The sequence below is a fragment of the Hyla sarda genome, chromosome 3 (assembly GCF_029499605.1).
Source record: "Hyla sarda isolate aHylSar1 chromosome 3, aHylSar1.hap1, whole genome shotgun sequence".
NCBI lineage: Eukaryota > Metazoa > Chordata > Amphibia > Anura > Hylidae > Hyla > Hyla sarda.
The window spans coordinates 330,810,799-330,825,166 of NC_079191.1; the positions used below are offsets into that span (position 1 = coordinate 330,810,799).

General features: G+C 39.4%; 1 protein-coding gene across 4 annotated transcripts in view; it reads right to left on the minus strand.

The window, feature by feature from the left end:
* STXBP5 (syntaxin binding protein 5) overlaps window positions 1-14,368 on the minus strand; it is a 530,024-nt gene that overhangs the window by 13,849 nt on the left and 501,807 nt on the right. For all 4 annotated transcript variants that reach the window (XM_056567305.1, XM_056567304.1, XM_056567306.1 and 1 more), the window contains 3 exons: window positions 13,294-13,663; window positions 10,106-10,271; window positions 5,190-5,301 (listed from right to left, as the gene is read on the minus strand). In XM_056567305.1, the coding sequence (XP_056423280.1) occupies window positions 5,190-5,301; window positions 10,106-10,271; window positions 13,294-13,663 (648 nt within the window). The remainder of the gene's footprint in view (window positions 1-5,189; window positions 5,302-10,105; window positions 10,272-13,293; window positions 13,664-14,368) is intronic.

Consider the following 14,368-nt stretch of genomic DNA (forward strand, 5'->3'; position numbering starts at 1 on the left):
GGTCGAGCAGCAGTGGGGCTGCCTGGCCACTGGGTCATTCCCCCTGTGGGCTTGGTGCTGCAGTGGTGGTGGTTGCTGCTCATTGCTATGCCAGCGGTAGTTTAGGGACCCACTCTGACTAGGTGGCCTTGACATGGTGAGTGGCCTTGTACTTTTTGATCAAAATGTATACTAACAACCTGTTTTTGAAATGAAGCTGAGAAGCAAGTAGATCAAAATACAAATTGTGGATGTGCGGCTATGTTTCTGTTTCTCTATTTTTGTTTTAAACTTATTATGTATCTGTTGCATTTTCACTTATATACAGGATTATAGCTATGGAGGTTGTCTGCCTCAGTGGAATAATTCTGTATAGCTAGTGACTTAGATGGTAATACACTAGACATCTAGTTTTGATCATGTGTCGCAACAATGAAACATAAAATTTGTTAAAGTGTAGAGCTTATTACACCAAATATATAGCAAAAGAGTTAAATATACCGTAAGTAGTGAAATGTGATACATACAGGCTAGATAGTATACAATATGGCACAGTAACAAAGTAAAGCTTTTGCTGAATGAATTTTACAGTCATACAACATCAGGTGAGTGGGTAGAGAGTTATCAACATCAAAGTATTTTTAAAGAGAGCAATTTTACGCAAAATTACCGCTGGGACGTTTAATGTTGCAAAGTAATAATTGCTGAATCCCTGCTGCAAGAAGTATAAATTGAGTTAATTTAAAGTGTTGCTATCATTGGGTTAAAATGTTTTACATGTGAGAGAGACATGTCAATTGATTGGTTGAGGACTGGGTGCTCAGACCTCCACTGATCAATAGAAACTGGGAGAAGGGTGTAGTTGAGTGTTTCTCTCCCTGCAGCAGATGGGATCCATAGACTAACTATAGAATCAGTCTCCTGCGGTGCTTTGAGGAAAGAAGCGCTCGGCTGCATGCTTTCCCCAGCTTGTTATAACAAATGATAGGGCTAGATGCTTACTGCAGGAGATGTGCTCCATTACACGACAGATAGAGTGCGGAATCAGGGAGTGAAATGAGTTGCAGTGTGCTTCATTGGGGTGTATCTACAGATCTGTGGGAGTCTCAGAATTAAGACCCTGAATGATCAAAACTTTTGACATGTCTGCATGGCATGTCAATAATTTATACTTTTTTTTGAGACAGTAATGCTTTAAAGGAGTAGTCCAGCGTGCACTTTTTTCATTTTATCCCATCCGGGCTGCAAAATAAAAGAAAACACACTTTCTCTTACCTGCCAACGAGCCCCCGGAGCTCCGGTACACTCCGGTACAGGCGTTCGGTCCCCGGGCTGTATTCTTCTTACTTCCTGTTAGCCACGTCACACAGAGCTTCAGCCTATCACTGGCCGAGGCGGAACATCACTGCGGCCGGTGATAGGCTGAAGCTCCGTGTGACGTCCCGGGCTAACAGGAAGTAAGAAGAATACAGCCCGGGGACCGAACACCTGTACCGGAGCTCCGGGGGCTCGTTGGCAGGTAAGAGAATGTGTGTTTTCTTTTATTTTGTAGCCCGGACGGGATAAAATGAAAAAAGTGCGCGCCGGACTACTCCTTTAAGACAGAGGGTGCCTTTGAAAGATTAACTGCAGTACATTCGCAATCAATGAAATCGCATGTGACCAATAATTGTTTAAAGTGTAAGTTTCATACTTCAATCCTGTGCAGTCTTTAGCTCAAGCAACCATACTATGCTCAAAGAAGTTCTGTGCATGAGCCCTTTTCTAATAAACAGGACTCGTGCACAGAACTTTGATGAGTGTGGTACAGTTGCCTTAGTAAGCGCACCACCCAGCGTGGCCTGCATCTCCCCACACTGGAGCTGAAGATCACTCAGGATTGAAGAATGGAACTTAGTAACATGGGCAGGTTACCTAAATGTGAAAAATTGTACCCTTGGAGTGCATCTTCAAAAACAGAGGAGAAAATCAAGGGTTAAATGGCATTAAAAGATACAGACACCTTTGAAAAGCATTTTTTTATACTATGTTACGTACTGTATATTATGGTGCAGAAAACATTTTTTTTCCATAGGTGAGAAGGTGAAATAGTGTCAGTAACCTCTCACGAAGGATAGTGGCAGAAAATGTGATATACATTGCACTTTGTCCATCTCAAGGGGGTGATATTAGATCTGTAGTGTGTCACATTAAATTTGAAATTAATGTCACTTGCCCAGATTAGACTGTGATCTATATTATTCTTTTGATTGCCATTGTGTTTGCTGCTATACCTCAACTATTGTAGCCATTTTCATGGTATGTGGAACTGCAGATTTTATTGTTATTTTGTGATATTGTACAATTTTTGCACCATTTGATCCTATTTTGAGTGTTACCATGTGTTTTCTATGTTTTTATACATTATCTATAATTTCTTGTGTTTCTGTATTTTTCACATTACCAGGTTGTTGCTGATTCTGATTTTAGTGATTACAGTTTGCATCTTAGTGGAGGGTCAGAACTTGGGAGTGTTAGTCTATCTTATATATTATTGCATTCATATATCCTGAGGACGAGCCTCAGTTGGTCGTCTCTTGTTGTAGAATGGTTCCTGTGCCTTTTAGGCTTTCTTTTAAGTGTTTTTATTCTTGTGTCTTTATTTTCAATAAAGTATTACTTCACTTATTATCTGGTTGTGCATCCTCTAAGTGTTCTGTCTTTGTTTCTCTTTTATATTGCTATGCGTTGGCTTGTGATAGGACCCCATCGTAATTAAATTTTTGCTGAGTCTCCCTTTTTCTTTGTGATTTTACTTGCCCAGAATAACCCCTTCCCTCTCGGGCCATTTCAAATTTTTGCACTTTAGTTTTTTCCTCCTCACCTTCTAAAACTCAGAACACTTAAAATTTTCCATCTACAGACCCATATGAGGGCTTGTTACTTTGTAATGACATCAATCATTTCACCACAAAATCTACAGCAAAACCAGAAAAAAAATATTTGTAGGGCAAAACTGAAAAAACACCATTATGTACATTTTGGGGGCTTCCGATTCTACACAGTGCACTTTTCAGTACAAATGACACCTTATGTTTATTCTGTAGGTCCATACAGTTAAAAGTATACCTAAATTATATAGTTTTTTAAATTTATTTTACTACTTAAAAAATTATAACAACATGCACCAAAATTAGTATGTTTAAAATTGTCATCTTCTAACCCCTATAACTTTTTTATGTTTCTGTGATTGGAGGTTTTTATTGGAAGTTTTTGCACCATGATCTGAAGTTTTTATTTGATGGCACCTTTTGATCGTGTTTTAATAATTTTGTTCTAGTATATGAAGTGACCAAAAATACGCATTTCTGGATCTTGGAGTTTTTTTTACACTTGCACCTTCGACCGATCGGTTTAATTAACATAATATTTTAATAGTTCGAATATTTACACACGCGGCAATACGACACATGTTTAGGTTTAAGTTTGTTTTTTTTTACATTTTTTGAAGAATGGGAAAAGGGGGGTGATTTAAACTTTTATTAGGGAAGGGGTTAATGCATATTTATAAATTTTTTATTTTATTTTTTTACACTTTTTTTTTAGTCCGCATAGGGGAATATAACATACTATTTTTAGATTGCATACACTGATCAATGCTTCTCCATAGGAGAGCATTGATCAGTGTTATCGGTGCTCCATTGCTTCAGCCTAGCATAGCTGAACGTAAGGCTGGACCACTGATCGGACGGCAGAGAGGAGCCCACTGAGCTAGCCAGGAACGGGATTACCTCTATTGGATGCTACAATCAACTTTGACTGCGGCGTCTAAAGGGTTAAATCTGGACATCAGCCCGATCGGCGGTGTCTGGCATTAGCCGTGGGTCCTGGTTGCTGATAGCAACCGGGACCCACTGGGTATGATGCCCGCTCACCTACCGAGCACGCGTCATACAGCGGGAGCCCCAAGTGGACGTACATATAATGTCCAGTTGTGGGAAGGGGTTAATATATCATTTAAGATCAATTAGTCTGACCTTAAATGTGGCACAAAATTCATTGTTAGATGCAAAATAAAGTAAATCATTCAACAACCTACACAGGCACAACACTTTCAATGAATTTAACCAATTAACTAAATCAGTAGTACAACAGCATAAAAGAAACTTTATTATATCAAAGGCGGCTATTTTTCATTTATTATGCTTCTTTTCTGCTCCCAACCTTCCTAAACTAATCATGCAGTCTGAACATATAGGGGAATTTATCAATCTGTTTAGACCTCTTTTTTTGTCTAAATTTGCCGTAGTGCAGTGGTCACTAATTTATCATGTGCGACTTTGTGAAATATTGCAAAAAAGTTGTACGGGCCAAATTTAGACGTTATCACAGGTAGTAAATCTTGTATTAAGGTCCGTGCGACATTTCATACAATTGTAGCATGACCGCCACTACTCTGCGACATTTTACCAGTGCAGTTCTGTGATCATTAAGTTTGTGCTCCATTTGATAAATTTGGCGCACAGACGCCACTTTCACCTCAACTTTTTTGCTCTAAAGTTGACAAGAAGCAAGTACAGATTTCACAAATTCCCCTCATAACTTTCAGATTTACCTTCAGGCTGATCAGCTCACTCATGTATTAAACGGGTATTGTGGCTTTATACATCTTACCCTCTATCCAAAGGATAGTGGATAAGATGTATGATCGCAGGGGTCTTGCCGCTGGGGACCCCCGCGATCTCGGTGCAGCTCCAGCATCCTGTGCCGGGTGCTGCCTCCGAGACGCGGACGTGACGTCACGGTCATGCCCCCTAGTGATGTCTAGCCATGCCCCTCCATTCATGTCTATGGGAGGGGGCATGATGACCGCTGCTAAGTACTGCTGTATTCTGACCTCCATGCTGCTGCATCTGAAGGTGTGCATTAGAGATACTGGGGAATATGATTCCCTCTTCTGTGTATGTGAGGTATGGAAGTCATCTTAGCAACTAAATTGTTTCCCCACATTAGCTCAGGGACAACTGAGAATTATAATGGCCAGAAATAATGCTTTCAACAATGAATGGCATAATGACAATTTTATCACACTGACTACAAACAATTTGTTGTTGTTCATCAGATGCTGTCCAAAATCACTAATGTATGGGCAGCTTTAGGTAAGGTTCAATAATTCAATGATTTGTTCCCTATTTTCTGTTAAAAAAAAGGACAAAATACACAAAACTTACAGAGGTCTTCCCTGTCCAATGACTGTGCTCCTCCTCCAAACAAGCCTTTGAAGAAACCTCTATTAGGAGCTTCAGGTGTTTCAACTGGAGTGAACATCTCTCCTAACATTTCCTATTTGAATGTGAAAAAAATAAAATTCAAGACAGTTAAGAAATATGAACAATTTGCAAAATAATACTATGGATACTTGCGTATTTTTTTTAAATGAAAACATATTGACTACATGAAAAAATAGCAATTGAAAAGCGGTGTATAACATTTTGTGATTTTTTTTCCCCACAAAAGCATTTTCTTTGTTTACAGGACTATAGATAAGAAGGTGGTGGGTTTGTCAAAAAGACATATTGAAACAAGACATCATGCTCCATAACTACGCCAAAATATTGGAAGTGAGTAAGCCAATCATAAATTAAACAACAGTGTCAAAAGACGTGTTAAATTTATCATTTAAAGGGGTTATCCTGGATTAGAAAAATAGAGCTAATTTCATTCAAAAACTGGTCCCAGTTTGGGTGCGGTATTACAACTTGGCTCCATTCACCTCAATGAAACTAAGTTGCAGAACCACACCCAACGTGGAGTAAGATGGGGAGCGACTTTTGAAAGAAATTAGATCTGTTTTTCTATTCCTGTATAACCCCTTTAACATATAAGACAAGAAACTTGGCACTCAAAGGTTGCAGTTTAGGGGATTTATTTCATATGCAATCCACAAGGTAAATGGATAACGTTTCGGTCAAATATTGACCTTCATCAGATCTAGAATCATACAACATAAATGACATTATTTATACATGTGAAAAAATTGGATGTCATATAATGACCGCAAATGGACAGAAAACAGTGCCCTATTATAAAGTAAAGAGTCGAGATATTGCATATGAAGCAGTGTGGATGGAACGATATCTGAGATTGGTTTGTCAAGAGAAATGCGGGCATAATGATCGAATCATATCTTATAACAAGAATACTACAAGAGATTTGTCAGGTGTGTATAAAAGTAATGAGTAGTAAAATGATCAGATGGGGATTATGTTATGCAAAACAGGAATGTAGATACAATAATATATGTTCTCAGAGTGATTAGAGAATAATGAGGACTATATATGAGAGTGGTATAATCTGCATAATCTCAATAATCTCATTCACCCTACTAACCATTTATAATGTCACAATCGCTACTTTACACACAACCTAGTTTCATTTTGGCATAACATTCAGCTTCTTCATTATATATGCTCCCCAGTCATTCAATTCTCACTATTTTCTCTATTTTCTCCGTTTTCTTTCCCCTCTTTCTGTCTTTATTTCTATGTTCACCATTAAGTCACCCTATTGGCTGGCGCTGCGTTCTACGTGACGTCATCACGTCGCGTTGGAACACATCGTTAACACCGCACTCCACTATAGTCTTCTCTCATTCATATTCCTGATTCCAGCATCCGTCTAGTGTACTTTCTCTATCACGTCTTCCTCTTATGCCTTTTTTCTCCACTGCTATATGATTTCTCTAATCACAACACGGACCCGCACCGGAAGTGACGACGCATAACCTGCGGCGTGACTTCCGGTGCTTCCATACTTTACACCGCTCGCTACACATGCCGCCACACTCGTTCAGCGACGGCTGTCTTATCAAGTTCCACGGCTTTAGGCTGATGTCCTCAATCTCCGCAGCAATCCCTGGTGAGCCATGATGTCTCTATTCCAATAGCAATGTTACCATAGAATGTTAGATTTGTAATACACTGAGCTTGGGCTATATAGAGACTGCTAACTGTTACCTTAAAGATACACTGCTTCAGATATGATGCTTACTTTGATATGTGTATTTTATTATCTGTATACCTTTTATTCCAAATAGATATTATACTAAACAATGCGGATTATACCACTCTCATATATAGTCCTCATTGTTCTCTAATCACTCTGAGAACATATATTATTGTATCTACATTCCTGTTTTGCATAACATAATCCCCATCTGATCATTTTACTACTCATTACTTTTATACACACCTGACAAATCTCTTGTAGTATTCTTGTTATAAGATATGATTCGATCATTATGCCCGCATTTCTCTTGACAAACCAATCTCAGATATCGTTCTATCCACACTGCTTCATATGCAATATCTCGACTCTTTACTTTATAATAGGGCACTGTTTTCTGTCCATTTGCAGTCATTATATGACATCCAATTTTTTCACATGTATAATTAATGTCATTTATGTTGTATGATTCTAGATCTGATGAACGTCAATATTTGACCAAAACGTTATCCATTTACCTTGTGGATTGCATATGAAATAAATCCCCTAAACTGCAACCTTTGAGTGCCAAGTTTCTTGTCTTATAAATTTAAGGAGTGGGATCCTACTTGTGCACCTACACCGATCAAGAGTGTCATACTCTATTATTTAACCCCTTTAACATGTCATTTACCATTGTGCTAAATACAAAAATAAAAGTTTGCAAGACCAGTATATGGAGAGTTATCTTACTAAGCATATACCTATAGATCACCCTTTTGGGTAACTGAATAATTACCTTTAATTTTCCATATGCAAAAAACACCTATAAGCTTTATTGTCAACTACACAAACATATTTAAAAAACATATGCTAAAGTACCCAATCAGTACGGATGTAATATATGCAGTCACCTGACCACAGTGAGTAACAATGTATTACACCGGTTGTATGTGTGTGCCTGCAATACACACACAGTTATTGCAGGACTCTGCACAATGTTAAAATGTGTTCACTCAGCCCCTGTCAAGAGCCTATACCTCTCCCATAGTTGGACAAATAGTCTGTCGGTCACTTGAAAAATTGGCTAACTGGCTAACTCCGTGCCCGCTACCTCTTGAAAAAGCCACTGATCTGTGGTGAAACATGTTGAGGGGGCTGAGTGTCCTGTAATCCCTGTGAATGTACTGCAGACACATACAGCTGGTATGATACATTGCTACTCAGTGTGGTCAGGTGACCAAGTACATTACATAGTACAATCCATACTGATCGTGATCTTTAGCACATTGTTTTTAAATAGGTTTGTGTAGTTGATAATAAAGCTTATGGGTGTTTTTCTTTTGTATATGGGAAATTAAGGGTCATTTCTGGGTCACCCAAAAGGGTGCTAAATACAGTCCCACCTTGAAACTATTGCAGTAAATACAATGCTACATTACATTACAGAACATCCTGTACTGATCCGTTCTGTATTATACTCCAGAGTTGTAATCACTAGTTCTGAGTCCTCTTCATCCACACTTAACAGCCCCATGAGGTTATTATAGGGGACCAGGAACTAAAAGCCATTGTTTTCTGATCCTGTGGTTGCTATCATAAAAAAATCATGCATTTTTGTTTGTGACCCAGGCAGTTAAAGGCCATGTTCACACAGCGATACTAGCTATGCTTTCAGCAGTAAACTTAGGTTCAGTACAGGATAAAACTTAATTTTTTTGGTTCACCAGAGCACCAGCAACATATTTAAGTGTAAGTCTAGAAATGCTCTCCTGCTCGTTGTGCACAGATTGGAGCAGACCAACGCAGCTCAAGCTGGGCACACCCATCAAGGCACAACGCCTTTCCAGGTATCATTGCCTGAATCATTTAACGTCCTATTCATCAGATAAGGGCTTATTCCCCTCATCTCCGGTATGGCTTACTTCCAGTCCCTCAATCTCTTGTCTGCTTCTTGCTACAGAGTCAAGAGCTCGGTGCATGACCTGCCCACTTAGCCAATTAAGAAGCACAGCAGTGTCCCGTCGAGGCCAATGATTGACTGAGCGGCAGGTCCTGCACCGAACTCTTATCTCAGAAGCACAGAGGAACCGGAATTAGACAAATGGGAGCAGCAGGAACCAAGGGTCTATACACATAGCTTTTTGTTTTTTTTATCCTTGCACCACAGCCCCAGTAACATATTTGGTTTCCACTTTAAAGAGGTATTCCAGGATTTTTTTAAATTTTCCCCTTTAAGCCCATGATGCCAAGTTACAATACTGTGTAATATGCTTTGATTACCTCTGTGCACTACTTTGTCATGTTTTTATGCACAGGACTCACCACTGGAAGTGCTATAGTGCAGTGTTTTTATTTTACTTTCCAAGCATTTCATACAACCAGAGACAATATGTCATAAATCACATCATCTCTAAGAGAACATAGCTATGCTGCAATTTGTGTGTGGATATCATTACTTCAGTAAATCCCTTACACCCTGCTATCCACCCACCCAATGCAGCATACTTTCCTGGGGACCATGTGGCTTATAACATATTGGCCCAGATGTATCAAACTGTGTGAGACTAAAAATGGAGTGATTTTCCCACAGCAACCAATCACAGCTCAGGTTTCACTTTACCACAGCTCATTAGCTGAGCTGTGATTGGTTACTGTGAGAAAATCACTTCACTTTTTCTCTTACACAGTTTGATAAATCTGGGCCATTGTCTCAGCTCACATGGAATGTTGGGAAAGGTCAGAGACAACAGTTAATTAAAAATATATACACTACAGTACTTCCGAATGTGGGTCCCAAGCATGAAAATGGAACAAAGCAGTGCATTGAGGTAAGAGAAGCATAATAAACATTATTATAACTTGTCATCAGGGGTTGAAAGAAAAAAAAAATCCTGGAATATCCCTTTAAAGTGACAGGGACACTTTTTGACCAATCCTTTTTCGAATCACTGAAACATTCAGATGGAAAGAATCCCATAACACATGTATAGATTTTAAGTCGGGGCCTACATACTAAATCATTTATTTCTAAACAAGTGTTTTTTTCTTGCAGGAACAAGTGCAAAAAGGGTATGAATATTCAAGTTACATCACAAAAAGAAGGCAACCTAGCCCCACCACGGATCCTTATCAGAAGCTGTGGCTAACAAAGCTGTATTACCTGTAGGTTCTCACATGTTTCTTGACTGTAGGTAATTCTTTGTATTTCTGTAGGTGAAACGAGATACAAAGCCTGCCCATTGTTCGTGAAGCAGAATGTTCGGGCTATCCGCATGTTGGTTAGCGGCAAGTAATTTACATCCAACAGCGGCCTTAAACTTGGCAAACTTAAGAAAAAAAAAAAACAGTAGAAAAATATTTTCATCTTTAAATGACAATTTCCAAACCTTATGTACACGAAGAGGGAGAAAACTGCCACATAACACTATATTATTGGGGTATTCCAGGCAAAAACTTTTTTTATCTATAAATTGGCTCCGGAAAGTTAAACAGATTTGTTAATTACTTCTATTAAAAAATCTTAATTCTTCCAATAGTTATTAGCTTCTGAAGTTTTCTGTCTAACTGCTCAATGATGAGCACGCTATTAGCCAAGGGTCCTGGCTATCATAAGCAGTCGGGACCGACCCGGTATGATGCGGGGTCACGGCATGACCCTGTTTTAAATACCGGGACCGGGCGCAGGACGTACAGGTACGCCCTGCGTCCTTAAGAGGTTAATTAAATGAGAATAGCTCTTTAATTTCTGGTACTTTTACCAAAGGAAAAAAACCAAAAAACATTAATTGTGAATATGTAAATATATAGCTGCTCCCAGCAAGTCTAAAAAAATTTTCAGAAAGAGAAACACTTCCAATTGCACTACATTTATTAAGAGTTGAGTATCTTTTACATTCCCTGTCAAAATGATGGAATAACTATATTTATAAGGAGGTTTACCTGATCTTAATTCTTGTCAAATATATAAATCACAGAAATTACACAAAACAATGTTTGACAGCGGAACATGGTTTTGTGAAATACAGCTAAAAATTATATTTTACTTGTCAAATGTTTTTCCAGATCAAGTAGAGGAAATAGTGATGAAATCATGAAAAACCTTCATGATAAACCAGTCCTTCACACTCCATTTTTGCTTCCATTTAGGACACTGTAACAGTGTTTGCTTCTGTTTACAAACATCATACACTATATCACCCCTCACATATTTGTAAATATTTAATATATGTTATGTGACAACAGTAAAGAAATTAAACTCTGCTGCAATGTAAAGTAGTGAGTGCACAGCCTGTATAATAGTATTTCATGTTGTGTCCCCTCAAAATAACTTCACACACAGCCATTAATGTCTAAACCATGGCAACAAAAGTGAATTAAACCCCTAAGTGAAAATGTCCAAATTGGGTCCAATTTGCATCCCCCCCCCTCAATAGGCAATCAACTATTGAGCATCTATGGGGCATCCTCAAACAGAAGGTGGACAAACACAAGGTTTTTAACATCCACCAGCCCTGTGTTGTTGTCATGCAGGAATTGATAGAGGTACCTGTGAAGCACTGGTGAACTCCATTTTCAAAAGGCTTAAAGGGGTACTCCGGTGGAAAACCTTTTTTTTTTTTTTTTTTTTTATAAATCAACTGGTGCCAGAAAGTTAAACCGATTTGTAAATAACTTCTATTAAAAAGTCTTTACCCCTCCAGTACTTTTTAGCAGCTGGTTGCTACAGTGGAAATTCTTTCTTTTTGAATTTCTTTTTTGTCTTGTCCACAGTGTTCTCTGCTGACACCTCTGTCCATGTCAGGAACTGTCCAGAGCAGCATAGGTTGCAATGAGGATTTTCTCCTGCTCTGGACAGTTCCTGATACGGGCATCAGGTGTAAGCAGAGAGCACTGTGGACAAGACAAAAAAAGAAATTAAAATAGAAAATGAGTTCCTCTGTAGCATACAGCTGCTAAAAAGTACTGGAAGGATAAAGATTTTTTAATAGAAGTAATTTACAAATCTGTTTAACTTTCTGGCACCAGTTGATTTAAAAAAAATTTTTTTTCCACCGGAGTACCCCTTTAAAGGAAACCTGTCCTCAGTGTCAACTGGACTAACCTGTCGAAACAGACAGGTAGTGCAGGTGACACTGATGAAAATGATACTTACCTTGTCCCGTTCCGTGCAGTCGTTCTTCAGTAATCTTCTCCGATATCTTCAGCTCCGGGCCCGGCTCGAAGCATGGGCAGCGCTTATTGATGTCACCGCAGCTGTTCTCTAGCAGCGGGAACCGGCAGAGATCAGCAGCAGTGACGTCATTAAGCTCTGCCCATGCCCAAGCCGGGCCTGGAGCTGAAGATACTGAAGAATGACTGCACGGAATGGGACAAGGTAAGTACCGATGTCATCAGTGTCACCTGCACTACCTGTCAGTACCGACAGGTTAGTGCAGGTGACACTGATGACAGATTTCCTTTAAGGCAGTGCTGGAAAATAATAGTGGCTGTACGAAATATTGGCACTTTCAGCACAATTTGGACATTTCCACTTAGGGGTGAACTCACTTTTGTTGCCAAGTAAAGAACTTCCGGACGCTGTGAGCGGAGCTCCGTAAGTCAGGGCAGCGCACAACCCCTTTGACTGTGCTCTCACTACTTTACATTGTAGCAGAGTGTCATTTCTTCTGTTTACAAATGAAAAGATTTAATAAAATATTTACAAAAATGTGAGGGGTGGACTTATGTGAGATACTGTATTTATTTGTTTTGACATGCATTTTCGATCTTCATGGTATATACTGCTTTCAGCTTTCTGTCTTGATGCTTTTAAATCTTCGGTGGACATTTTCTACCCATTTGTGTTCCATATAAACTTTGCATTTGGTTTATACTTGCATCAGATTTTACACAAAGCTGACTAGGAATAACCAAAATCTTTTTGGGGCATAGTTTTTTCTATTAACCAATTTTAATTTTCCATTTAACTACAGACTAAAAAGCTTCAGTTATCACTTTGGAAACACATTGCTGCTATTGTTTCAGAAATACAAATTCATTCACTTATTTTTTCACTAGTCATTTATTTGGGGTAGGTTTTTACACAGCCAGAATGGTCAGCTACTTAAGCTAGGTCAAATCTGTAATTTGTGTATTTGCTTTAAAATTTAAATAAGCCATTACCCAATCCTATGTTTATTAACCCAATGCAATCCCAATAAAAAAGGGTGGTCCTCTATAAGCCTTGCATCATAGTATGTCTTTATGATGCCCTACATTGCCTTTCTGCAGCTCCTCCCTACAAGTAATATAGGATTAGTAGACTATAAAGAATGCACTTTTTTTATTTAGTGCCAAAATATTTCTTACCTAAATGTCATAATGTGTCCATTGGCACAGAAACATGCAAGGCAGGTACTATTACTCATTGACACTATATCCCCACGGAGAACGAAAGAAGTCTCTGTAATGTTGTGTTTATAAATGCAGTTCTGGGAGGGCAGTGAGATCACCTTCGCCTGTTTCTCTGAACATATTACTGCATATTGGTTTTCACTGATTTCCTGAGACGAAGACGGTGAGACTGAAACTGGCCTCCTTTTTTTCAACCGCTCCTTGTCATCTTTATCTTCAGGTGCATTGGGTTCCCTCCAGGCTTCAAATGCTGGTGGGATTATAGCTCCTAGTGAGTCCAGAAATGCCATCCTTAAGATTGCACCTTTTAGCCTCAGTATTGTTCCTGTGAATACAGAAAATTTAACATTTTATTTCAGACATCAACAAATTACTAGAATATCCCCACTATCTGGACTGGCAAGCAGCACTTCTCAGTATCTGACCTGCCCACCAGAGGACCAGAGGGTCCTTTGGTGGTGCCTAACATCTATGCACTGTTCTCTACTGTGTTCCCTGGAAAAGAAATAGAATTGAACTATACTGCTAGCTGTCACCCTGACTCCAGATGACAGGTAGTGGTGCAAGTGACAGCTCTTCCTTCACAGTCACTCTCAGGGTCCTTGGATGACTCAGGCGAGCAATACTGGCATGAACCCAAATACTGGTTGGCTGAGCATAAGATAGCCTGTGCCAGGCTTATCACTGCTCTGCACCAAGCTCGACAAGAGACAAATCAGTCCTGTGCAGGTGCCATGGTTTGGCTTCAGGAGGTGGGCCTAACGACAGAGCGGGCACAGTATGGTGAAGAACTTAATTACACAGCAAAGCACAGTATGGCGATTATCTAACTACAAAGGGGGACACAGTATAGGCTTAATACAATGGGGCCCAACTACAAAGGAGGACACAGTTTGGGAGTCTGACTACAAATGGGGGGGGGGGGGGGGGTTAAGTATCGAAGCCAGAGCAGGGCAACATATAGAGGCCTAACTACAAAGCAGGGCCTACCTAAACTGTGTAGCACAGAATGGGGGGGGGGGTGGGGGGG